This window comes from Pleurodeles waltl, chromosome 8 (assembly GCF_031143425.1).
Source record: "Pleurodeles waltl isolate 20211129_DDA chromosome 8, aPleWal1.hap1.20221129, whole genome shotgun sequence".
Lineage (NCBI taxonomy): Eukaryota > Metazoa > Chordata > Amphibia > Caudata > Salamandridae > Pleurodeles > Pleurodeles waltl.
In genome coordinates, this window is record NC_090447.1 from 1,402,932,529 (window position 1) to 1,402,959,817 (window position 27,289).

Consider the following 27,289-nt stretch of genomic DNA (forward strand, 5'->3'; position numbering starts at 1 on the left):
GGCTCAGCAATTTCTCCTTCCTCCAGGAGTTGCCTCTGATACTCTTGTTCCTTTAAAAGCCTCTCTCCTTGACCTTAATCTGGCCTCAATTCTCTTCGTCGACATGGAATTCACAGACTAAGATCTCGGCTGACGCAGCCCAGGAGAGACACCTCGCTCTCCAGATCCATCCAACGCCGGAACCGAATCCATCGGCACCGAGGACACTCGGGCCTGCTTCACCGGTGTCGAATGAATATGGGGCAACGTCATCGGCACCATTGGTCTCGCAGGCGAAGTCACCGGCGTCAAAGGTCTTCCAGGTGACACCAACGGTATTGGCGCCGGACCAACACCCTCCGCAGGGCAAAAGGGCATAAATGGCACCAGTCTATACGGCGCCAGAGCGCCCATAGAAAAGGCCAAAGGACCTGTAGTGGCCAGAGAATTAAAGATGTTGAACATGGCATTTAAAAATGCCGCTGCATATGCACCCAGACCCGGGAAGGCCGGATACCCCTGTTCCTCCTGTGGCATTGGTGTCGGATCTGGAACGTCCGATTGCGCTCTAGGCGAGAAGCAAGGACTCTCCTGAGGCCGAACCACCTTGAAGACTGACGGCGCCAGACAAGCCTGAGGACTCTGAGGTGATAGAGTCACCTTCGGACTAATCTCCCACATCGCACGACGCCGACTGGATGGAGACCTCGATCAGGACCGTCCTCTATCCGAATGACGATGGGAATCATGCAGACGCCGTTTCTTGTGCGACCTTGAGGATTTTCCGGAAGAAGACCTCAGATGACTATGCTTCTTCAAAAAATCAAAAAGGGGGGAGGGACCGGGAGGTTAAAGGTCCAGTGTACGATCTCCCATATACGTCATAACCACAAAGAATTCGGTCATTCACGGGGAAGCGCTCCAGAGGGTAGGTTCCCGGCTAAGGACCACGCCCAGAGAATATTTGTGCAGTCCTTGGGTTTGCGCTTCCTATGGAGCTATCCCCCCTAATTGGGGACGGGTACCCTTTGTAGATGTCACTTGACAAATTATTAAATGCAAGTGATTTCTTTTCTATATGCGAATTGGAGAAGCATTGCTCTGGTCCTGAAGAAGCATCATCGGATCCATCTGGACCAACAGACGCGAAACATGTCAACCTTTTGATTGAGGTACCACACTGTTTGGGATCCTCTAAGTATTTTTGAAAGCTATTGAGCATTATACTCAACTTCTGCTTTCCTTTTGTGTATTTTTAATCTTGGGCGTCACTTCTGTTTTCTGATTAAAATTATGATGGAGGTTGGAAGTGATTAACCAATTTTAACCTATTTTACTTTTTTGCTCTCCTGTTTTTGGTCTGGTGGTTAGTTTCTTCCATCAGCCTTTACACCAACAATCACGGCTGACAGCTCCCTTCTTGGGAGCACGTTAGGCACTGCAGTGCCGGCCTGACGTTGAGCAATTCCCGATGAGGATGCCTGTCATCCAATGTGATGCATGAGGGCTTTGCTCTAGAACATCATGGCTGTCCAGAACGTTTTTAGGAACAGTGTACTCTTTATGTGGTTATGCTTCTTCTTTGCCTTGGCCAAAAAGAGTTTGGCCTCCGGCTCCTTGAGTGCCTTCGGGTTCATTCTCTGGCATGAACCACACTCCTCCACATCGTGCTCAAAAGTCAAGCACCACAGGCAGTCATTGTGCAGGTCAGTCACTGACATGCACTGCAGGCACTCCCGACAAGGCTTGAACCTGGATTTTCGAGGAGGAGACATTGTAACCTACAATTAAACACCTTTGACAACAGTAACTCCCAAGAGCTAGGGAATAAACGTTATGCTTCGAAGGCACGGAAAAAAGGGAACCGACGTCAGCATTCCAGCGAGGACCTCTTATTGCCATGATGACGTCTGTCACGTGGGAGTCGGGCAATTGCGACGTCCTCGTCGATGTGGAGAGCTGGGAAGAACATTTCCGTTGAATGCTGGCGCATTGGGAGAATTCATAAGGTGAGGAATCCACAGGTAGTTGTATCCATCAGAAGGCTCTGTTCTGAATCATGCAAGACATTACACCTCTGTTAAATGAAAAATTTAAAATTGTTAGGAAATCATGATAAAGACAGAAGTGTCTACATATGGAGAAACATTTACAACTATATTTTTTCAAATAATCAGCTTGGTGCTTTGATCTGTTGATCCAATCTGGTTACTGGAAGCTGTAACTGATGGTCTTCAATTTCAGAGAATTACCAATGACGGTAAGGAATCAACAACAGTGATTGCGTTTTCAGAATCAGTCTCCTCATCTTGAGTGGAAGACCGATGAAACAGGTCTGAAGTGAGAACAGTCTCTGTTAAAGGACTACCCAGGTTGTTGGGCAGTCACCAAGTGTTCTTTGTTAGACACTACTTGAAAAGGTTCAGCATTGTAAGGAGCATCAGATTTTTTTTTCCCCCCAGAAATGTTGAGTAATAACCAAATCTTTTCGCAATGAGAGACCTTTCACATGAAGCTTCTTGTCTGCATACACATTCATTTTCTGTTTTTGAACCAAGTCTCTCGTTTGAGTCAGGCTTTCATTATTATTTCTTTCAGTGGTCATTGATCTCCCAAACATCAAAGTCAAAGCACTTTTGTAGGAAGCTGGCTCTGTATATACTATTTTAAAGTAAGAAATAGTTCCCCTTGGCGGTAAGAATGGCAAAAGTAGATAATTCTAATGCTCTATTTTGTGGTAGTGTGGTCAAGCAGTAGGCTTATCAGAGGGTAGTGTTAAGCATTTGCTGTACACACACAGGCAATAACTGAGGAACACACACTCAAAGACTTTCTCCAGGCCAATAGGTTTTTATATTGAAAAATATATTTTCTTAGTTTATTTTAAGAACCACAGGTTAAAGATTTACAGTTAATACTTTAAATGTAAGGTACTTCACTTAGATACTTTAGGAACTTTGAATGAAAACAATATCATGTACAGTCTTTGTAAAAATGGCAATGCGCTATTCTCAAAGTAGACAGAGCAAAAATCAACAGTTCCTGGGGGAGGTAAATAAAGGTTAGATTAGGCGGTAAGTAAAACACTTACAAGACTCAGTCCTGGGGCATAGGTAGCCCACCGTTGGGGGTTCAAGGCAGCCCCAAAGTTACCACACCAGCAGCTCAGAGCCGGTCAGGTGCAGAGGTGAAAGAGGTATCCAAAACACATAGGTGCCTATGGAGAACAGGGGTGCTCTGGTTCCAGTCTGCCAGGTAAGTACCTGCGTCCTCGGGGGGCAGACCAGGGGGGTTTTGTAGACACAGGGGGGGGGGACCAAACGTAGGCACACAAAACACACCCTCAGTGGCGCAGGGGCGGCCGGGTGCAGTGTGCAAAGCAGGCGTTGGGTTTTGTATGTGTTTCAATGGAGGGATCCAGGGGTCACTCTAGCGGTGCAGGCAGGCACAGGGGGGGCTTCTCGGGACAGCCACCACCTGGGCAAGGCAGATGGTCGCCTGGGGGTCACTCCTGCATCGAAGTTCGGTTCCTTCAAGTCCTGGGGGCTGCGGGTGCAGCGTTGGTTCCAGGCGTCAGGTCCCTTGTTACAGGCAGTCACGGTCAGGGGGAGACTCTGGATTCTCTCTGCAGGTGTCGCTAGGGGGGCTCGGGGGGGGGGTCGTCTCTGGTTACTCATGGACTCGCAGTCGCCGGGAGTCCTCCCTGAGGTGTTGGTTTTCTGCAGGACGAGCCGGGGGCATCGGGTATAGTGTAGAATCTCACGCTTCCGGCGGGAAATTTGAAGTCCTTGGAAGTTGCTTCTTTGTTGCAAAGAAGTAGCTGGTTTTGAACAGGGCCGCTGTTCACAGGAGTTTCCTTGGTCCTGTAGTCCAGGGCAGTCCTCTGAGGCTTCAGATGCCGCTGGTCCCTGTCGGATGCATCGCTGGAGCAGGTTTTCGAAGTTGGAGACAGGCGAGTAGGGCTGGGGCCAAATCAGCTGTCGTCTTCCTCCTCCTTTGCAGGCTTGTAGGTCAGCAGTCCTCCTTTCTTCAGGGTCGCAGGAATCTGATTTCCTGGGATCTGGGGAGTCCCTAAATACTGAATTTAGGGGGGTGTGTATAGGTCTGGGAAGGCAGTAGCCAATGGCTACTGTCCTTGAGGGTGGCTACACCCTCTTTGTGCCTCCTCCCTGTGGGGTGGGGGGCACATCCCTAATCCTATTGGGGAAATCCTCCAAACTCAAGACGGAGGATTTCTCAAGGCAGGGGTCACTTCAGCTCAGGACACCTTAGGGGCTGTCCTGACTGGTGGGTGACTGCTCCTTGTTTTTCTCATTATCTCCTCCAGCCTTGCCACCAAAGGTGGGGGCAGTGGGCGGAGGGGCGGGCATCTCCACTAGCTGGGATGCCCTGGGGCGCTGTAACAAAAGGGGTGAGCCTTTGAGGCTCACCACCAGGTGTTACAGTTCCTGCAGGGGGAGGTGAGAAGCACCTCCACCCAGTACATGCTTTGTTCCTGGCCACAGAATGACAAAGGCACTCTCCCCATGTGGCCAGCAACATGTCTGGTGTGTGGCAGGCTGGCAGAAACTGGTCAGCCTACACTAGAAGTTGGGTAGGTATTCAGGTGGCATCTCTAAGATGCCCTCTGGGTGTAGGTTACAATAAATTGCACACTGGCATCAGTGTGCATTTATTGTGCTGAGAAGTTTGATACCAAACTTCCCAGATTTCAGTGTAGCCATTATGGAACTGTGGAATTCGTGTTTGACAAACTCCCAGACCATATACTCTTATGGCTACCCTGCACTTACAATGTCTAAGGTTTTGCTTAGATACTCTAGGGGCCTAGTGCTCATGCACATTTGCCCTCACCTGTGGTATAGTACACCCTGCCTTAGGGCTGTAAGGCCTCCTATAGGGGTGATTTACCTATGCCACAGGCAGTGTGAGGTGGGCATGGCACTCTGGGTGGGGGAGGGGGGGGGGGGGGGGGGGGGAGTGCCATGTTGACTTAGTCATTTTCTCCCCACCACCACACACAAGCTGTGAGGCAGTGTGCATGTGCCTAGTGAGGGGCCCCCAGGGTGGCATAAGACATGCTGCAGCCCTTAGACACCCTCCTTGGCATCAGGGCCCTTGGTACCAGGGGTACCAGTTACAAGGGACTTACCCGAGTGCCAGGGTTATGCCAATTGTGGAGACAAAAGTACAGTTTAGGGAAAGAACACTGGTGCTGGGGCCTGGTTAGCAGGGTCCCAGCACACTTTCAAATCATAACTTAGCATCAGCAAAGGCAAAAATGTAGGGGTAACCATGCCAAGGAGGCATTTCCTTAGAACTTACACCTGTGGTCGACTGACTTGTCGAACGGTAAGGTTGTAGAGTTCAGAACTGTTGAGACATAGCTTCAAGAGTTGCATGCTGCACTGATTTTTTTTTGTGTACTCATAACTCACACAAGCTCATTGGCCTTTGGCCATAAGGGTTTGATCTTTTGGGTTTAGATGTTCCAAGAATTTTGCTGTTGAAGGTTGCACCATTGTCAGACTTACCATGACCTTGGAAGGGCTCTCTCGAAAAGCAGTCAGGAGGATTTTGATCCTTTCCTGATCAATGCACAATTGTAGAATCATTCTTTCAATGGTGGTCGCCATCACTGAATTCGAGGAGGAATCTTGGCTTTTGGATTGCTGAAGATGGTCAACAAAGCTTGAAAATCCATCCCCAGCGTACAAAAGTTTCCATATTGGAATACATGGACATGTTCACAAGCCCGTACTACAGTCAAACTTTCCTTTTCAGGCTTTGAGTAAGCATGTTCTGTTTAAGACCAACTTCTACTAGAATAGGCCCAATATGTTGTCTTGCATTTGAGCGTACATTATGCTGTTCAAGTATAGTGCCTAATCCAGTGGGGCTAGCATCAACCACAATCTGTGTAGCTTTGGTTTGAAGTACACCATTTCTGTTGCATTTTCAACAGCATGTTTGATTCTCTTGAACTTTTCACATTATACTGACCATTTAAGAGAGACACTTCTGAATTGAGCACATACAGTGGCAAAGTCTGTAATGTATTGTGAGCCTTAGCTGGTCATTTCAAGAAAATAACATACCATAGCAACATCTTGTGGGGGTTCAGCATTTGTCAAGGCTTGGACTTCTGCAGGATCAGGTGTCATGCGCGTGCCAACCCCCCCCCCCCCCCCCCCCACCAATCAGAAAAATATGTCCAAAGAATTTCAGTTGTGTCTTATTGAACTCACACTTGTCTGTCATTAAAGTCAAACTTGCATCACCAAGTAATTTATGCACTTGTGTGAGGGCTCTTTGGTGCTACAAATAAATGCATTCACAATAGGTTGCATGATGCACTGTATGATCTCTTGGAAAAGTTCTGCGGCTGATGACACAAAAACTAAGCATCTTAGTTAAACAAACCAATATGTGTAATAAAAGTTGATTGTTATAGTTTTACCGGATAACCTTTATTAAAATCACGCTGAGAGAAGATCTTGGCACCATTCAATTGTGTGATCATGTCAGCAATGTGCAGCCCTCTCATTCAATTGGTTTGTTTGCCTGGAGCATGTCAAAGCGTATGCACACAGCTCTTTCATAGTCCTTTTTAGGCACTACTACTATGGGAGAATGTCATGGCATTGGACCAGTATTTTATATACCTTTATTTTGCATGTCAGTGCAGTACCTTTTTCTAAGATCTTGGTTGTAGTTTCTCTCCAGGAGAGCACTTCCTTCAGTTTTTGCAACACCATCCCTGTCAGTTGTTGTCTGAATTTGCCTTTAGGCACCCTGTAGGAAGTTGGCTCTGTATGCACTATTTCAAAGTAAGGAATAGTATGCACAGAGTCCAAAGGTTCCCCTTAGAGGTAAGATAGTGGCAAAAAGAGAATTCTAATGCTCTGTTTTGTGGTAGTGTGGTCGAGCAGTAGGCTTATCAGAGGGTAGTGTTAAACATTTGTTGTACACCCACAGGCAATAAATGAGGAACACACACTCCGAGACAATTCCAGGCCAATAGGTTTTTGTATACAAAAATATATTTTCTTAGTTTATTTTAAGAACCACAGGTTCAAGATTTACAAGTAATGCTTTAAATGAAAGGTACTTCACATAGGAACTTTGAATTAGCAAAATAGCATATACAGTTTTCACATAAATGACATATAGCTATTTTAAAACTAGACACTTAGTGCAATTTTCAACAGTTCCTGGAGGGAGTAAGTTTTAGTTTTTGCAGGTAAGTAAACCACCTACGGGGTTCAAGTTTGGGTCCAAGGTAGCCCACCGTTGGAGGTTCAGAGCAACCCCAAAGTTCCCACACCAGCAGCTCAGGGCCAGTCAGGTGCAGAGGTCAAAGTGGTGCCCAAAACGCATAAGCGTCAATGGAGAAAGGGGTGCCCCGGTTCCAGTCTGCCAGCAGGTAAGTACCCGCGTCTTCGGAGGGCAGACCAGGGGGGTTTTGTAGGGCACTGGGGGGGGGGGAGGACTGAAGTCAGCACAGAAAGTACACCCTCAGCAGCACGGGGGCAGCTGGGTACAGTGTGCCAACAAGCGTCAGGTTCGCAATAGGATTCAATGGGAGACCAAGGGGTCTCTTCAGCGATGCAGGCAGGCAAGGGGGGGCTCCTCGGGGTAGCCACCACCTGGGCAAAGGAGAGGGCCACCTGGGGGTCGCTCCTGCACTGGAGGTCAGATCCTTCAGGTCCTGGGGGCTGCGGGTGCAGTGTCTTTACCAGGCGTCGGGTCTTTGAAGCAGGCAGTCGCGGTCAGGGGAGCCTCGGGATTCCCTCTGCAGGCGTCGCTGTGGGGGCTCAGGGGGGTCAACTCTGGCTACTCACGGTCTCCTAGTTGCCGGGGAGTCCTCCCTGTGGTGTTTGTTCTCCACAAGTCGAGCCGGGGATGTCGGGTGCAGAGTGCAAAGTCTCACGCTTCCGGCGGGAAACGCGTGTTGTTTCAAAGTTGCTTCTTTGTTGCAGTCTTTGGGGGAACAGAGCCACTGTCCTCGGGAGTTCTTGGTCCTTCTAGATGCAGGGTAGTCCTCTGAGGCTTCAGAGGTTGCTGGACCCTGGGAACGCGTCGCTGGAGCAGTGTCTTTAGAAGTGGGGAGACAGGCCGGTAGAGCTGGGGCCAAAGCAGTTGGTGTCTCCATCTTCTCTGCAGGTTTTTCAGTTCAGCAGTCCTCTTCTTCTTAGGTTGCAGGAATCTAGTTTCCTAGGTTCTGGGGTGCCCCTAAATACTTAATTTAGGGGTGTGTTTAGGTCTGGGGGGGTTAGTAGCCAATGGCTACTAACCCTGAGGGTGGCTACACCCTTTTTGTGCCTCCTCCTTTTTGTGCCTCCTCCCTGAATAATCCTATTGGGGGGAATCCTCCATCTGCAAGATGGAGGATTTCTAAAAGTCAGTCACCTCAGCTCAGGACACCTTAGGGGCTGTCCTGACTGGCCAGTGACAACTCCTTGTTTTTCTCATCTCCTCCGGCCTTGCCGCCAAAAGTGGGGCCGTGGCCAGAGGGGGTGGGCAACTCCACTAGCTGGAGTGCCCTGGGGTGCTGTAACAAAGGGGGTGAGCCTTTGAGTCTCACCGCCAGGTGTTACAGTTCCTGCAGGGGGAGGTGAGAAGCACCTCCACCCAGTACAGGCTTTGTTACTAGCCACAGAGTGACAAAGGCACTCTCCCCATGTGGCCAGCAACATGTCTGGAGTGTGGCAGGCTGCTAAAACTAGTTAGCCTACACGGATAGTCGGTTAAGGTTTCAGGGGGCACCTCTAAGGTGCCCTCTGGGGTGTATGTTACAATAAAATGTACACTGGCATCAGTGTGCATTCATTGTGCTGAGAAGTTTGATACCAAACTTCACAGTTTTCAGTGTAGCCATTATGGTGCTGTGGAGTTCGTGCATGACAGACTCTCAGACCATATACTCTTATGGCTACCCTGCACTTACAATGTCTAAGGTTTTGCTTAGACACTGTAGGGGCATAGTGCTCATGCCCTTATGCCCTCACCTATGGTATAGTGCACCCTGCCTTAGGGCTGTAAGGCCTGCTAGAGGGGTGACTGATCTATACCTATAGGCAGTGTGAGGTTGGCATGGCACCCTGAGGGGAGTGCCATGTCGACGTAGCCTTTTTCTCCCCACTAGTACACACAAGCTGGCAAGCAGTGTGTCTGTGCTGAGTGAGGGGTCCCCAGGGTGGCATAAGACATGCTGCAGCCCTTAGAGACCTTCCCTGGCATCAGGGCCCTTGGTACCAGAGGTACCAGTTACAAGGGACTTACCTGGATGCCAGGGTGTGCCAATTGTGGAAACAAAGGTACAGGTTAGGGAAAGAACACTGTTGCTGGGGCCTGGTTAGCAGGCCTCAGCACACTTTCAAATCATAACTTGGCATCAGCAAAGGCAAAAAGTCAGGGGGTAACCATGCCAAGGAGGCATTTCCTTACACACCCGGAGTTACTAATGTCACAAAGGTAGTTGCCCACTTTCTTGTCCTATGTACTTCAATGGGCTCTCAGACAATATGTTTGCATTCCAGTTTTTCAACTACATAGTTTGTTGGTTATGCAGTTTTTATAGGAGTATTATCCTTCATAGTAACCCCAGACACCTTTGTTAGCTCGAGGAGGACCCCGTCTGGATCTACCCCAGCAGAATATGTTCGTTTACCTTACTGGGGTTTTGATTTGGTTTAGTGCCATCATTCTCTCATTGCTTTTGGTTGCCCTCCTTGCTGGTAATGAGACTCCGTGCTCTGTTTTAATATCCAATGCAGCAGTATTACCTCCTGCTCGCGCTGGCATTTTGGGTGGGGGGGGGGGGGGGGGGGGCGGGCAACTGAATACCAATGCTTCATGTTCCTTAATATATATGTAACATTTTGTTTTGAAGTTTGGGAGGGTTGTGATTCACTGGCTCAATTGGGTCGCTAGTGAGGGGGGGGGGGGCAGGTGGTAGGGGTGGGAGCGAGGGTACTATGTCACAAGGCACTTGGATTTATCATCAGGACACATGCATCACTTCCACCTGGGGAAGCCTGGCATAGATAGAATAGAAAATTGGTTGCATGGCTGACTCAGTGGCCCTCTGGCATTAACACCCCCTAGGTATCTTACATATGCAAACTGTAGATGTATTTCGTGTAGTGTTAGAGGTGTGGGAGATCCGTCTACGTGACAAACACATATTGGCATATCTAGAAAGACAGATGTCAACCTCGCACTGCTCAAGAGACTGACTTTACAGCTGGCATTAGTACCATGTTTGCAACTCAATGGGCTTCATATAAGCAATACTCTGTCATCTACTCATACGCGAGGGAAACTGTCACATTAGTTTGACAGGGGATACCATATATGCCACAAGGGGCCATAAACAATGATCAGGGTATGTACACAATTTTATAGGGCAGATTGCATTCCCACTCCATTCTTATTGTCAATTGTAATGGCCCTAATGGAGACGACTATGCCTTTTTTGATAAGATAAGGGACCTGATTACAGACGTCAAACCTAGAATGGTACTTTGGGGGTAATTTAAAGTTGTATTAAATGCAGCACTGGATTGTTCTCCTGGACCCACTGTAGTGCACAGCACAGCAGCCAGGCATATAGCAGACCTAATGGAGAGACAATCACTTGGTCGATGCTTTGGGGCAACTACATGCTAGCACTCCAGAAAGTATTCTACTCTGGAGTGCACAGCAGTGGGTCCAGATTGGATTATTGGCTGATATCAAGGGGAATATGTAGCTGGATACATGACATATGCTACCTAGCCAGAACCTACTCCAATCACTCCCCAATATTAGTGATACTGTGCATACCTATCAAGGCCTTAAAAGGTGGCAACTGGAGGCTCTCTCAACGTCTCCTGGATGCACCTTTCAGCAACGAACTGCGACAGGAGATAACTGACTTTAGCATGCAATGCGGACTCTGTTACGTGGATTGGTACAGTATGGGAGGCCTTTACGGTCACAGTAAGAAGCTTTTGCATTGCTAAGAGAAAAGAGGTACTGAAGGCTTTGCACACCACTTTGACTAGCTTAGAAAATGACCTTACAAATCCTGAGCACAGGCAAGGGAATACTGCAGACCCAGCTATATCCCATAATAGAAGGCTTAAACTAAAGGAATATCGAAACGATTGTAGCTAGGCAAATATGCAAGGGCTCGAGCTTAGGGTGAAGGCGATAGGCCTGGTTATACGCTAGCTACCATGGTGTGTTAACCTCCCACTGCCATCTCATACTAGAGGTGCATGACTCAGAGGGTCAACTGTGTCGAGACACATCAAGCATTCTTAACATATTTATACAATTCTACCAACATCTATACAGCTTGCACAGACTAAGGTGGACTTTGCTGGCATCTCTGAATAGTTATACCTTTAAAACAACCCATTAAAAACGGTTCTAAACCACATACAAAGTTGAGGGCCAACTGCAGAGCCCTGTCTGGATGTGTCACAGCAGGATTAGTAGCCATGGCCCAGCAACATTGTCGGATGAGCTGCCGGGCCCTCACAAAAAAAAAAAAAAAAAAAGGAACATGGGCCCACTCAAACCTGGCAGTGAAGGAGACTATTTTCATTGTGGATGAGGACATTGTTCTTGGGTAGAATGTGGTTGCTCACACAGAAGGTAACCAATGGCTGAAGTTAGCTGATCTATCGCCCTGTGTTCTATGGTGTGGTGGGCACAAGGAAGATGTGAATGACACCACAACAGACCAATTTATGTAGGAGGGCGACTTGAAGCACCTGTATGTAGATAGGTCTAAGTATGTATTTATTTGAAGGATTTTGAGAAATCAAACATTTGTGGCAAATGCTAAATGTAATAAACAATGGAGACTACTGGCTATGCCAATATGGTTTGCACTGGTGCCCCCATTCCTTAGGCACACTGAGTATATATCTGAATGCGTGGTGCACACAGCATGGAAGGAGAACCCCATTCCAAAAGGGCTGCCAGTGGCATGCATGTTTAGATGTGCACGTATGTCATACACGTCATGACATGCAACCGCTTTGGTTTTCTTTTACTTTGCCTTGCAAACACAGGTGACTGCTCCTAAACCAGCAAGTACAAATAAAGTAACAGTGCGTGGTTGGGAAAACCCAAGCAAGCCACCGAGTTTTGAGGAGTGGCAGGAACAGGCAGGGCAGGACAAGAAGGACTGGAGGAGGAAGCAGCAAAAAGCAATCAATGAAGGGAGAATATTGGGCAAAGACTGTGCCAGAACCAGTAGGAGTTCTATTTTCAAGTGTTCACATGTAGCCATGGTCTGATGCATATGTGGATGGATGTCCCGCTTAATCAATGCCTTAAGTGAGATGAACCATCATAGATTATGGTTGAAGGGGCAGTCAAAAGGACCCTTTCGGTATATGTACCTATGTATGTGTTTTGTTTTTTGTGTATTCTACCACAGCAATAGCACTTGCCACATAGCTAAAGTGGTCTGCAGACGAGACCTAAAAAGGACATAGTGGACATTTACAGCATGTTATGCAATCAGAATTCACACTAACTTCACTAACAGCCGATTTGCAAAAAACCTGCAGAAGCATGGTCTAATTCCTTGCTGGCAGTGAGAGGATCTGCTTGTAGGTTCACACACTCTTGAATCAACCGTTTATGATTTATTAGTACATGGAGTTCATGGCGCATGAACAACAAAGTGATCATTAGTGCAACCATTTATATTACTCGATAACATGCAAACGACTATTTCTACTTTAATACCACCAACCACACACTTCATGCAGTAGTAAGACAAACATCCTTTCAATGCATGGGCAGACAGCAATGAATGAGCAATGGGTCAACTTTTACCGGCCCATAACATTTTTAAATATCAAACTGAACTTACTTTATTCTTACAGGTCTTCCCCTTGTCCTACAAAATGGTATCAAATAACTATACATTTTGTGAGCAACTTAAGTCAGCAAAACTAAATCCTCTGGCACCTTCGTTGCAGCATCTTACCTTCTCAATGCCTTTAAGCACCCTCAGCCGCTGGTAACCCAACGCCTTTATATCCTGGAGGAAGAGTAATACAACATGTGGTTAAACAAAGCATTATGTTTGTAATTTATCGTCCCTAGTATTTAATGCCAACAGGTAGACGAATGCTTACAAAAGCTGTTGCGTTCTCTTTTGAAGCTCATTAAAGTCACTTCAATGTTTTAATATAGCAGCTGGGGGCTTCTTCCACACAACAAGTGAGTGTTTCAATACATGGGGGTATCAGAGGGATAGGACCAGTGCTTAACCTGTGCCGGTGGAGGGGTAGAGAAAGGCATCCAAGGGAAAAAAGAAAGGAAACAGTGACAAAAGGAGAAAACATGCAAGAGTGAGAGGTGTAGGGTGGTGGACAATACGAGATGGAGTAAAGACTGAGCAGATTTATTTTGGCAGTTCAGTCATCCAGCAACACCGTCAGTTGACGCCTAACAAAGAAACAAAAACACTCGGGCTTTCTTCAGCACTGCAGTCCCTAGGGTGGGGAAACCCGTTGGTAGAGGGGCGTATTAAACAATGGTCATTTTTAATTATGTTACTACTTTTCAACAACTAAGTTTAAAATCATCAGCTTGCCAAAAAGGGGCGTAATCTAAACATAATCAACAAAAGAAATATGCATTTTAACCAAGTATTCGTCTATAATTGTTCCCCAGTACCAGTATTCTACAAGTGGCTTCAAACTGAGGCAGAGGCTGGACGTCCTCGATCAAGGTTCACACTTATCTAGCATTTGTTACCACACCCTGGAGCATACTGCATGTTTTTAAGGGATAAACATCACAAAGGTCTGCAGTAATGGGATAGATAAAAGGTCAGACAGGCCCATTCAGAATTATGGAAAGGCAAAGAAGAAATCTGGAAAGGCAAAGACTGAAAGAAAAGTATGTATTGATCCTCTATACTACATGCCAGTGCTCATCTTTAACTGGCACAAATTAAATACTTGTTCTATTGAAGTAATTCCCTCTTTAACAAAAGGAGCTTTTAGGCAGGTGCTACAGTCTTATTTTTTTTGCAGTATTAATTAGAGCAGACTCGACCCAAAGCAATTGGAGCAGTTTACATGAGCACCAGCTACGTTACACAAGATCGCATTCATTAATTTTTTTGTTTAATTTAACTTTAAGGCCACCTTCTTACTCAGTTTTATTCCATCATCTTAACTTTAACTCAAAAAGGAAATGGGCATCTGTTTTTATAAGTGCAGGTAAAGAACCAAAGTCTGTGTAAGCAAGCAATCCAGACTGCTGAAAAACAAATCTACTTAAGCCTACATTCAGTCAATGTGTCTTTCCATCCACGCTTTATTTTTACATTAGCAAACAATATATCTTCTGTATGAAACACCAGAGCAGTTTCAGATACAGGCTACAAAACACCAGGAAACTGACTTACCTCATCCAGAATGGAGTGGGAAACGACATCTATAGCTCTACGAGGGCTGTAACACGTTGAAACCGCCACTTGGCCCAATGATCCCTCAATATGCACCACTAGGAAAAAATAATGTAATAGTAATATATTACTGTAATAAAGAACCTAACTACAATACAAGAGATTTCTACCTGCTAGATTGCGAAGGATGGATGTGGGGTGGTAATAATAAGGAAAGGTTGGTTCAAAATATATACATAAGCTAACCAGCACAAATTGGAGTTGGGTACTTATACCAGTCTTTATAATCAATGAAGAAAGGATGAGCAAAACGTTTACCTCAAGAAGTGGTAAACAAAAGTGCAAGTTAGCAGCTCTTCTTGTCTCCACCGACCCATGGAATATCTGTCAATATACATTCACATTATCATCCAACGTACACCAGAGTCACACAAGATGAAACAGCACATCTGATTTCACATGACCCCTACAACAACTCCATCAGATGCTTTTCAAGCATTTATTTGGCTGAACATAACATACTTCTATTGTATTTTGTAAACACCACTGTCTTCTGCCATAAGTATTTGTGCTTTAAATGGGTTTCTCTGATTTCCCTCCTTAAAATGATGTCCTTTCATCCCAACTTCTTTCTATTGTCCCACGGTTCTTTACAGATTTATTAATTGAGAAATTTCATCCTTTACTGTCTAAGGTTTTGTACATCCCAATCTATATTCTGTCCTGGTCAGTCCACTATACATATTTACTGTAGTCTGCAACTTCAGTCAGTCATCAGAAACCATCGGGTTGTGATACTATAAGATTTATCCAGCACTTGTGATATTATTGAGAACTCAACCCTTTCATTACCTCTCTGGACATTCAGAGTATTTGTGGATCTGTTCTTAATTAGGAGTCTTCCACATTTGTTCTTGGAAAAGTTATAATTTATACCATTTCTGCACTATAAGGAGTTTGTTTTCGTATAGGGCGGTACTGGGGTGCCTGCTTTTTACCTTGTATACTTGTGCTAGAACAGGCACCATACCAGGGGAGTTAAAAACTGCTTTTACCTATTTGTTTTTTTAAACAGTGATCTTTATTTTCAACTTGAATAGTTGGTCGCTGGAACCTTTAACATACATTGTTAAGGTTGCACAGCGGGAAGGGGAAATTCCATTTGCATTCACACTTTTTGGCCGCCATTTTGCATCTAACCCAGGCTAGTGTCTTCCAGCTGGGCCTCAATAAATGAAGGACACAATGCGGATGAGCATATAGAACAGGAGCCATAACGAGGGGGGTTGGGTGGGTTCAAAACTCATTTTAAATCTGTTTTTTGGAGAATATATTTCTAATCTGGATAGTTAGTCGTTGGAACCTTTTACAAAATACAGTGCTGGGGTTGCAGAGTAGGAGAAGGGAATTTGATTTGCACTCACTTTTTGGTGTTTGGAACATTTTGTGGCTGCCATTTTGCATCTAACGTGCACTAGTGTTCCGACTGGTCCTCAATAAATGAAGAACACAGCGTGGGCGCACCTTAAGGGCCAGGGATTATGCTAATTCACTCAAAAAAAAAAAAAAAAAAAAGATGTTACACCGCTAATTAACTGCAAGCTTTTAAAATTTAAAAATTGAGCTGTGTCAACCATAAGTGCCCGCTACCTTTACAGCGTGCCGCATGTTTCTGGTTAACTGTCACTCTTTGGCCACTCACAAATTAGACATTTTCTGTTTAACAGATTCAGCACCTGATGTACTTTTCCTCACCGAGACTTGGCTACACAACAGCTGTTCTCCGGATGTGGTCCAAGCACTTCCTCCTGGCTATTGTATTTCTAGGCTAGATCAGCCCGGGAAAGGAGGAGAGGGTATAGTAATTATCTACAGGAACACACTGAAGAATACATTACCTTCCCTCAACCCCCATTCCCAGTCGAGATGAGGATTTTTTTTATTTTTATTTTTTTAACTTTGACTTAGTCCCACGTTCTTGGATATTTCACTGTACAGGCCCCCGGGCACGTACACGTAATTTCTACAGGCCCTTCCAAACAAGGTTGCAGGTTTAGCTTTAAACAGGGCAAATACACCATACCTAGGGACTTTAACCTACACATCGAAGATCCCAGCAATGCTGCCTCTAAGAATCTGCTACAAGAACTGGCGTCATTTCTCACCAAAGAGCTAGGACATAATATGGAGGAGTCAGTCAGCACGATAAGCATGTACTAGACTGATGTTTATGGTACAGCGGTCAACAGCTTTGGCTGGGAGAGACACCTTAGGAAACTGGCCAACCTGTTTCTTTCAACCCTGACCTAAAATAGCCAGCATTTTTTGTTTTTTGTTTTAATACTTCTTGCGCAGCAGGAGGAGCTTTTCCAGAAAGCTCCTTCCTCAGTTGTTTAAAATATATAAGAGACCCAGTCGACAGTGGGAGATTCAGAGACCTCAATCAGGATTATAGACGTTGAATGCCTGATATATTTCCAGTGAGGGTAGAGTTCTCTCTCTCTCATCTCAGTCAAACAGGGTCATCAACTTGCTGGCAGGAGAAAGATGAAGCACCTAACAGGCCCTACGGTGATGCATTTTTATTATTTGCTTTGCATTGTGTATGAAGATATACACACATCAATATAAGTGTTTGTATCCCTGCATGTATATATTTGCTGTTTATAGATTGAAGATTCTTTGTACATGGTTTTACTTCATTGTTGCACATTTTAAAAGTACACTTTTGGCTATTCAAGCCTTCCTTCATGAGCCTTGCGAAAAGCTATAATAAATGTCTTCTTCAGATTAAGAAGTGCATTCCAGAGAATCCTTGACTCCTTTCAGTGTGTGTATTTTGGCTCTGTCAAAAGTAAAGCAAAACAGGTGGTTAAACCTTTGGTAAAAAAAAAAAATAAAAAAAAAATACAAAATACAAAACCTGGCAAGACTGTTACCCGGTCTGTCAAAGCTCCTGAAAAAACATGTTCAGAAACATCTCTGCCTTACTCGAGTCCAACAAAATCCTCCACTTCACACAAATGGGGTTTAGACCATATCATAGCACCCAAAAACCTTTGCTCCCTGTGCTGTGGTCGAGGACCTCCTATCTCTCTTGGATTGAGAAGGTATGCCACCCCTTTTTCTATTAGACCTGAGCATTGCCCTCGACAAGGTAGACCATTGCACAGTGATCAATAGGATTTCTAAAGTGGGTGTCATAGGCCCTGCCCTGAATTTTTTTTTTTTTTTTTTTTTTAAGAACAAAAACATTCCAGGTCCTTGATCATTCCTGGTATTCTGACAGTCTGCTCCTGAGCTGTGGGATGCCACAGGGCTCTTCCCTGAGCCCTGCCATTTTCAACCTTTATATGCTCCCACTGGCTGAAATTGTACCTCTTTTGGGTGGTCACTGGTTTCCTATGCAAATGACACCCACATCCATCTCTCCTGATCCCTGTTCCAACCACCTCAGTCTAGGTCCCCTGTCTTCAGGAAGTGGCCAGCTGGATGGCCAATAGTAAGTTCAAACTCAATGAAGACATGACTAAAGTCATATCACTGAGTAATAACGTCAGTTAAAGAGTTTGAACTCCAGTGACTGTTTGGAGGGATTCCCTAGGCCTAAAGATGTGATAAGTCTTGGAATGTGACTACATTCCATTTTTACAAGCAATAAAAACTAAAACAACACACACACTTGTTGACAACTGCTGTAGCATCCTTAGACTGCCAAAAAAGGTCTTAAACCATCTCCCTTTTTTAGCCAGAAAACAAACTGTCCAGGCCCTCATCTCTCGCCTCGATTATGGTAATGCTCTTTACCTTGGTTCACCTTGTGACAGGACTAAAAGGTTACAGACTATACAGAACGTCACTGCTTGGCTTCTGATTAATCTTCCCAGGCAACAGTCTGCAAAAAAGGCTTTGAATGTTTTTCACGGTCTTCCAGTCAAGCAACGCATCCAATTCAAACCCTTATGCTTGCTGAACAGATCACTTCACAAAAGAGGTGAAAACTCTAAGATCATTAGCTACTCCATATATTCCTCAAAGGGCACTTGAATCCTCCTATGCTCATCTGCTACAAGTTTCTAAATTCAGTCAATCTCGTTGGGGTGGGCGCTCATTTTCCCCATCAGGCCCCCAAACTGTGGGGCACTTGCCATTGAGCTACACCAGTCATCTAATGAGCTCTTTGAAAACCTGGCTTTACATCCATTGGCTCCTGCCAGTTAGCTGACATCAATAAGAACTGTTCTAGCACTGGGAGGCCTTCAGGTAGCCACACGCTTTACAAAAAGCACAGACTAGAATAAGCAATTCCTTCAAGTTATTTCTTTTTTTGTTTTAACAAGCTTTTTACCTTAAACACCCAAGCAGTGAAAATCAACTCCACGACATCTACGTTCAGACCTTAAGACCAAACTAAACCAGACTGCCCACAAAAGTAACTTGAATGCTAGCTTCTTTCTAGAGGAGTTCTTCACTCTTAATTACATGGCTAGGTCACTTCCCCACCTGCAAGGGACAGCACCCTCTCGCCCAACTACATTTTAGGAAGCCAGGCTGCTAGGAGAGACAAAAGCTTAACATAGGAAGCTGAGCAGAGCTTCACGCCAACAAGGATTTGCAATGTGGACTATCTCCTATATAGTTACAGCAGCAGCATTTAAGAGCTACTTGGCAAACCTGTGCAATACAGAACAAATATCCTCACCTACATCCACCTGCTCTTTTACACACACAAAAAAAAACTGAATTTTATTCTGAATTGCCATTTCTTGTTAGTTTATGCTGAAGTTTTATATATATATATATATATATATATATATATATATATATATATATATATATATATATATAAATAAATACATAAGAGAGAGCACAAGAGATAAAGGCACATAAAAAAGGAATTAAAACTGTAGATATTAGATATATTTTACAACATTGAAGATGTGTGTTCCTCCATCAATTCTGGAAGCACTACAGAGATTTATCAAGTGACCTTAACTTGAGTCTCAAATATCTGAATAGCCAGAGTTTTTCAAAAGTTAAGTGAAACTACATTCAAGACTTTCCCAGGAGAAAATGTCTATTTATTTCAAGTACTTCAATCTAACCACAAGATGAGTCTGATGCATTGGTATTTAAGTAGACTCCCAGATTTACTTTTCAAAAACCAGAAACAAAGGCAAGGGTAGATGGGAAGTTGAAAATTTAATTTGTATGGAACAGTGTAGAATATGAAGCAAACGGATGAACTGTTAATTGCTGCTGCTACCACCACAAAAAGCTATTAAACAGGTCATTCATTATTTATGTGTGTATTTGCCACTTGCAAACCTATGTAAATATACAGGAGAACAAATCAGTAGAAGGGTACATACCATGTCAAAACAAAAAACAGTGGAAACACTAAATTTATAAATTAATTCAGAAAAATGATTTTAATAAATATATAAACATTTTGTATTTTTAAATAATCTTTTTACAAACAGTTTACAAAAGGTAAACTTGGGCAGCAATCTTTAGGTTATTTCCACACAAGTTAAATATATTTTAATATTTATAATTATTATATATAAACATATTTTTACAAGATTATACCTTTTGGTCAACAGGTCAATGTTTTTGCTCATGTATTGTGATGGCACCTAACCACTGTACTTCAAAATATTACCTCTCAAAAAAGTGTTAAGTATGGGCAAATTCCAATTCATACATTTACCCTCCCTCCCAACCAAATAAATGATATGCAAACTCAATTGATCGGTATTTCAACAAACATGGACCTTCTGCTCTTCAACCTTGAATATGCATGCACCAAACTACAACCAGTCTCTTGTGTTTTTACAGAGCCCCCAGCTCAGAAATGGAGGCCTTCTAGAATCAACAGGCCTCTATGCTACCATCATGGGTGTCAGACTGAGTGTGTATTAATCTTGACTGGCAAGGATTTTCTTTAGACACTACACAATGATACATTAGTAACTTTAGTTTCACTACCAGACTGTACGTGCTAGGTCATCTTAGATTTGCCCATGCAATTTGCAACAATGCATCACCCAGCTGCTATCCATGCAATACCCCATTCTAAGATCCATTACACATAAATGTATTTACTCCATCGAAAGCCAAGGAAAGTCTCTGAAGTTGTTAAATGTCAAGGTCTAAAATAAAGTGATCAAACCAGTCAGCCATAAGGCTAGAGGACAGGATACCAGTCTGGTAGAACACTATATATCTCCTCTATGGAGAGCTGAACTATTGTGCAAGTCTAAGGAGCATGTCTTTAGAAAAGTCAGAATCACAAAACTGATGAGCAGATCACTATCAAACCGTCTGGAGTCTTCACTGCCGACTTGTCCCACCACCAAAAAAAAGCAACCGCACGCAAATTATTTGAAATTAATATTAAAGGTGAGACATCAAGTCTTAAATAAAAAGAGAAGCATAATCAAAACTTTCACAGGTCGTCATTTCCAAGCAAGACCAAGCCACGTTTTCATTCACTATACCTGGCTCATAGGTCTCAGCTTTCTGGATGTAAGGAGTGACAAGTTTTGTGGGTTCCCGCTTAATACGTTCCCCAAGCAGTTCCTCCTCTGCCAGTTTTCGCTCCAGTTTTTCATAGTAAGCCTGCAGACAAAGACTTGAGTTAAAAAGGTAAAACACCTAGATGCAAGATGCTAAACTGGAGCCACAAAATTAACCTGTAACCTACCCCAACTTCACTAGTACGCTGCTGTGAATCACATCATATTTGACATATAGCCTGAACATGGATCGAACAGTAAATTGCCAACCAAGTTGTGTATGAAGAACAAAGTACAATACTACAATGTACAACTGTGGCGAGAACATAAAAAAGGCATACTTTTGGGCAGTTAATTTTCACTGTATTGTCAATTTTACACATACTGTGCACTTCATATTGCACTATCATTACATATTTTTTCACCTGGTAGTAGTAGTCATCCAGGTGAGGATTCTCACTTTGAAGCTGAATCATTTGCAGCTTGATGACCCACTCCTTTTCCTTTGCAGACATGAGACAAGCATAAGGATCAGGCCTTCGTTCCCACGACTTCCGAGCAGTGCTAAAAACAAAAGATTTTCATTAAAAAAAAAAAAGGTACAAACCCACATTTGTTTATAGATTTTCATTGGATTTTAGGTTTGTAATAAGATATATGTGTCAGGGTAAATATATCCAACAGGCTGCATTACACTGCTATATAATACCTCCCCCAGTCCTCATTTAACTTCATCTTCAGTCTGCTATGTCAAGTGGCTATCCTGGAAATTGATAGAAGAGAAAGAAAAAGAAAACCCCAAAACAATGCTTCACCCTAGAGCCAACCACGTTTAACCAAAAGTGGTGGTGATGCATAAAAAAAAAAAAAAATCCAAGGTTGCTTTAGTTTGTGGGTAATGTCCTTTTTTGTAGTAAATTGACACCACATCAGGGTTTAAGAAATAATTACACCCTTTATTAATTTTTTGAGATACTGTAACCTATCCAGATTTTGACCACGACACTACAGTGGAGAACATTCCCATTTGCTGGCATTCAGTTTACATCTAGGCAAGTACGAATTGGAAAATTCGTTTAATGGGTCTACAAGTTTTTCAAACAAAATGTGCAGTCCCTTGCAATCAAGTTTACATTAGCATAAAAACCATGAAAACCTATTAATCTGGAGTCATTCAGAACACGCGAAGCAGGCTGAGTTCCCTTAGATTTAGTTTCAACTTTTGTTTTTCCCAACTCATCTTCCAAGCAACTGAACTGTAGACTTCCTTTGCCAACTTAACTCTCACTATAAAAAATCATCCAGAGCTCTTAAGGCAAGGTGTGTATGAACATCCCTCATTTAGGATTAAAAGGCCACGAGTAACATATTTCCTGTGCCTGTTATTTGTGTAATGTTAGACTGAAATACAGTGAGAAACAAATATACATCTTTACAAACATTCCATAAAGTGTGCAAAAAGACCAGAATATGGAAACAAAGAAAGGAAACAAAGAATTTCTATAGATGAAATTATGAACAAAGGCTGACAGAATCTCTCAGTAAGCTAAAAGCTCACCATCTATCTACAGAGCACTAGCCTGAAGCGCACCACACCCACTTTCTATCCTTCCAATGCTGGTACATTGTAACCATTAAACTGGGTAATAGTAATATATTATCTATGCTAATCAGAAATGGAAAAATTGCCATGTGAAACTGAAAAAATACAAGTTATTTATTAGTAATACAAATAAAATACTCCCTACCACCCCCCAAATCATGGGTTGTTGAAGTAGGCAAAATGAGAAATAAGTTGGGTTCCATGGAATGAAGGCATAGACTTGATGCGTATGCCTGCCCACGACTGCCACTGCATCACCCAGAACCAAATCTTACCACGAGGCCTCTATGATCCCCCAGACAGGGTATATGCCCAATGTGGCGTCTTAACGCTTGGTATTTGGAGGATAAACCTGGGCCTGGAAAGGGAGCTTCAAAAACTATTTTAGTGAGAACAAGTGCTCGGTCTCCTCTGCTGGTATTATTTGGGCTGTCAACAAGGTGACATTGCGTGGCTTTGACACGAGTTACAAGCACAGGAGGAAAAAAAAAACAAAACAAAAAAAAAACACCTGTTCCAGATTACCCAATTGGAAGCCCAGGCCCTTAGGCTGGAAACCACTATGACAAGGGATCAATGGGCAAATACAGAGTGTGAATTGGGTCTGTTGAGGGATGATATGTCAGCTCTCGCTTGATGCAGCCAGACACATGGCAAGCCACACAGGCTTGCATACATGCCTGGAATGACGAGAATGGTAAACTCTGGCTTGTCTCCCACCAACAGACATCGAGGATTATACCGTAACATATTGATGATACAGGCAACAAAGTACACACATTAACTGAAGTGGCACAGACCTTTGCTCATTCCCATTGTAAACTTTACATTATCCCACATCATCACGACCCAGAATACTCCCAACACTTCCTAAAGGAGTTATCCCTCCCTCACATTCCCAGATAAGAGGCACAACTGCTAGACAAGCCCATTATAGATACAGAAATTAATATGGCTCTCAATGGAACGGCTTCTGGAAAACCCCTGGACCAGATGGCCTTCCAGTGGAATACTACACCAAACTCCCCGATATTCTAGTCCCTAAATTGATAGCTCTTTATAAAAGGTGTAGATCATATTGGCACCTTTCCACCTGAGCTAGACGCAGCAACAACAGTGGAGCTCTCGAAAACTATTTGCTACCATACAGGCAGCCAGACTTGGGTGCGTCCTCCCCACCCTTATCCACCTGGACCAATGCAGCTTCATGCCAGGGTGAATTACAAGTCACTGATCTGGTGCCTTCATGTTGCCCATGCCCACCGTCATTTGATACAGTGGAATGGGGTTATCTGAGGGCAGTTGTGGTTCATATTGGGCTGGGACTTCGCTTCTGCAGAGAGGTTCAGGCTCTCTACTCGTGCCCTACAGCAAGAGTTCAAAGTAATGAGTCTTATCTGACTCCTTTCCTATCAGACAGGGAACTAGACAGGGGTCCCTCTGCCATCCATCTTATGTGCACTTGCAATTGAAACTCCAGGCATACCTGATTCGCAATGACCACCCCTACCCCCTCCCAAATCCAGGGTTGGGACTGGGGAGGTGGGAGAGAGGAGAGGGGATTACATTGCCTTTTACACAGATGATGGCCTTCTTTACTCAACCAACCCTGCTCGTACCAGGCCCGCTGCTTGCAACTACTTCAATGTTTTAGGGAGGCCTCAGTACTTCAGTTGAACTTTTAATAAATCGGTGCAGGTCCCCTCCCACCCCCAACAAACACTCTCACGGGAAGGTTTTGTCAGGTAAAACGTCATCCCTATCCGCCGCCTTAGTGTAAAATACCTGGGCCATGCTTCCGGAAAGGACCTGGAGCCATTGGTGAGACGGACCAAACAAGACCTCACTAAATGGCAATCCCCAACATTAAACATGCTGGGCCGTGTGGCGCTCTTTAAAATGATGGTCTTCCCACTGTTCGTCTAGGTATTTCAAAATACTCCAATTGTCAAACCATGGAGTTGGTTCCGTCTCCAGGACAGACATGTGATCTCCTTCCCCTGGAAAGGTGCATGCTCCCAGGTGGCATTAGAGATTTGCCAGTGCAGGATTCATGAGGGACGTCTGAGTATGACAAATCTACACCTGTATTACTTGGCATTCTACCTCCTGGTGATCCACAATTGGTTCAGTGGCGGATGGGTTAACCCTGCCTATTGCTTAGAGTTGTCCCTCGTGGACTTTCCTCAAATGTTATCTATTCTTTATGGTTGCCTGATCCCCCAAGATAGTGTCTCCTATACCAGAATACTTCCAATGTCTTGGAGAGCAGCTCTGCAGCATATCACATGGCTAAACAAACCTACCCAACAGACACCTCTCTGGCACGGCACCTGGCTCCGCAAAGCAGTGCAATTGCAAGGCTTTTCACAATGGGACATCATTGGCTTGTCACGACTGGGAGATGTGTGGTCAGGTACACACATGAAGTATTTTCAGTAATTACAACTTGCGTACGCACTAACCAGCACCCAAATATATGAATACCAGCAGGTTCATCACGCTCTACATACCCAGGTCCCTAGAACTGCTCCCCAACCGGAATTCAATCCCCTAGAAGATAAACTTCTCATGGGGGGACTGGAAAAGCGGAACATATCTAAAATTTACCATTCGTTCATCCTTAAGAACCCAGGAGACCTAGCCTATCTGATCTGCTGGGACCTCTGGAAGGCAACTGGTGGGATATTTTGATGGCCCCCAGAACACATGCTACTTCTTCCCGTTTGCAGGTAATCCAGCTCTATTACCTCCATGCAACGTATCTTTCACCACAGCAACTTCACCATGCAGATCAGCATTCAAACCCCAACTGCCCCGCTGTAGCATGGCTGCGGCTGATTTCTATCATAGGTTGGGGAACTGTGCCCAAATACAGTGCTACTGGTGGGCTGTGGTGCTCGAACCTAGAGGTTGTTGGATGGGAGGTTCCATTGTCCCCCATTATGACCCTGCTGGGGGTGTTGGAGGGCGCAGGAGGCACGAGAGCTTACCGATCTTGCTTAGGTACAGCCCTTATTGTGGCTAAAAGACACTGTGGCACACTGGAATGCACCTATACCACCTAGCCTCAGACAATGGCGCTGGGGTGTCGATTTGTGTGCCCAGCAGAAGTCAGTCTATGAGGCCAGGGGTTGCCCGTGGAAAAAGTATGGGAGAAAAGGATGGGGCTATTCAACGAGGATGCATAGAGTGGGAAGAGAGGGTGACCAATATACCACTAATGGAGTGCAATGGCTATTTAATATGACAATTTTGTATGTGTGCTATGACTAATGGAATTGATGTGATGAGAAATATCTGTACAAGATACTGTTTTTTTGATGATAAAATCTAATAAAATGTTATTGAAAAAAAAAATACTAGACCATATTTCCTTTCTGGGTCACTGTAAAAATGGGGCCACAAACGAGTAGTGCTTCCTTGATCTCACTCCTACCCATTTAAACTCAATGATCACTAATCATCAGTGATTGAGTATCGCCCATCAGTCCACCATCAGCCAGGCTGGCTTGAATCCAGTGGCATAGTGAGCTTTACATTTGTCGCCCCAAGTGGAAAGGGTATGCCCATACGTGGGTCCCGTGCTCACTATGCCACCAGATTCAAGCTAGCCTGGTTGAAGAGGGGAGATACCCCAAAAGCGGTCCCAGGATACCTATTTCTGGTCCAGGGAGGACCTGGTCTGCCAGTTCAGGCTGGACTGTTCCCATGGGAAGACTGATTTGCATATGGCTGGGTCCAAACTGGAATGGCACGGTGAGCAAAAAAATGATGGATTAAACCCAGATCTGTGACTGGGGGTGAATGCTTGATTGGTTCTACATTCTGTCCATCAGCTGTTTTTTGTGTTTATTACAAGGGCATACCAATCTTATTCTCTGCAGTAAAACCATGGACCATCAGATCAATCTCACAAATTAAATGGTTAATTTGTACTTTTGGAGCCATATATAGGAGTTCTGTGTTACATTTAGACAATGCTATGCTGTTGTGTAGTATTATGGAATTCCGAGTTGGGTTATGCTGAGATATGCGATTCTATGCTGGGATGTGTTATTCTGTGCTAGGATATGCTATGTTGATTTTTTTTGGTCATACTTTGCTCGACCTTTAAGGCAGAGGTAAAATTAAATACATTATATATTTGAAGCAAAATCCATTGACAGCTAGACAAGAGTCATTTTTCTTCGATTGTATACAAGCATGTTCAACAGTGCATTAGGTTAGCTCTGCAAAAGACTGATTAGCCCTGTGGTAGTTTAGTTGGAAAATCCCAGACTGATGTTTAACAGTTGCTAAATTGATGGAGGATAACGTTCAATCCCAGAATGTTCGGATAAAAATAATCTCTGCAAACCATTTAGAGAAAGTCTCTACTTTATGTTCACCGACCCATCTTCCACATTTACATTCCTAACTCATAAAAAAATTATTGAATATAAGTATTTACTTCTGCATCCTCTGTTGCCGCTGGCTCAAAATCCGCCGATGCTGTGGGTGCAACTGAGTCACATGACCTGGCATCCTACAGGAGCAAAAATTTAAATAAATGTTAATTACATATATAACAATAGGAATGAAGAGAAAAATGGAAGTTTATGTTACAGAAAAATGTTACTACAACAAACAGTTCCAAGTAGGAACTCACATTTAGAATTTAATACTTCACCCACGTTGAGAATGTTGAACTATGCAGCATGTCTTCATAAAGAAAGAGGTAGAAGTTTTTGTACCTTGTAACTATGTATT

General features: G+C 44.1%; 1 protein-coding gene across 3 annotated transcripts in view; it reads right to left on the reverse strand.

The window, feature by feature from the left end:
• PATL2 (PAT1 homolog 2) overlaps window positions 1-27,289 on the reverse strand; it is a 261,206-nt gene that overhangs the window by 128,217 nt on the left and 105,700 nt on the right. For all 3 annotated transcript variants that reach the window (XM_069203213.1, XM_069203212.1, XM_069203211.1), the window contains 5 exons: window positions 26,991-27,065; window positions 21,360-21,498; window positions 20,917-21,037; window positions 14,414-14,511; window positions 12,980-13,033 (listed from right to left, as the gene is read on the reverse strand). In XM_069203213.1, coding sequence (XP_069059314.1) covers window positions 12,980-13,033; window positions 14,414-14,511; window positions 20,917-21,037; window positions 21,360-21,498; window positions 26,991-27,065 — 487 coding nt within the window. The remainder of the gene's footprint in view (window positions 1-12,979; window positions 13,034-14,413; window positions 14,512-20,916; window positions 21,038-21,359; window positions 21,499-26,990; window positions 27,066-27,289) is intronic.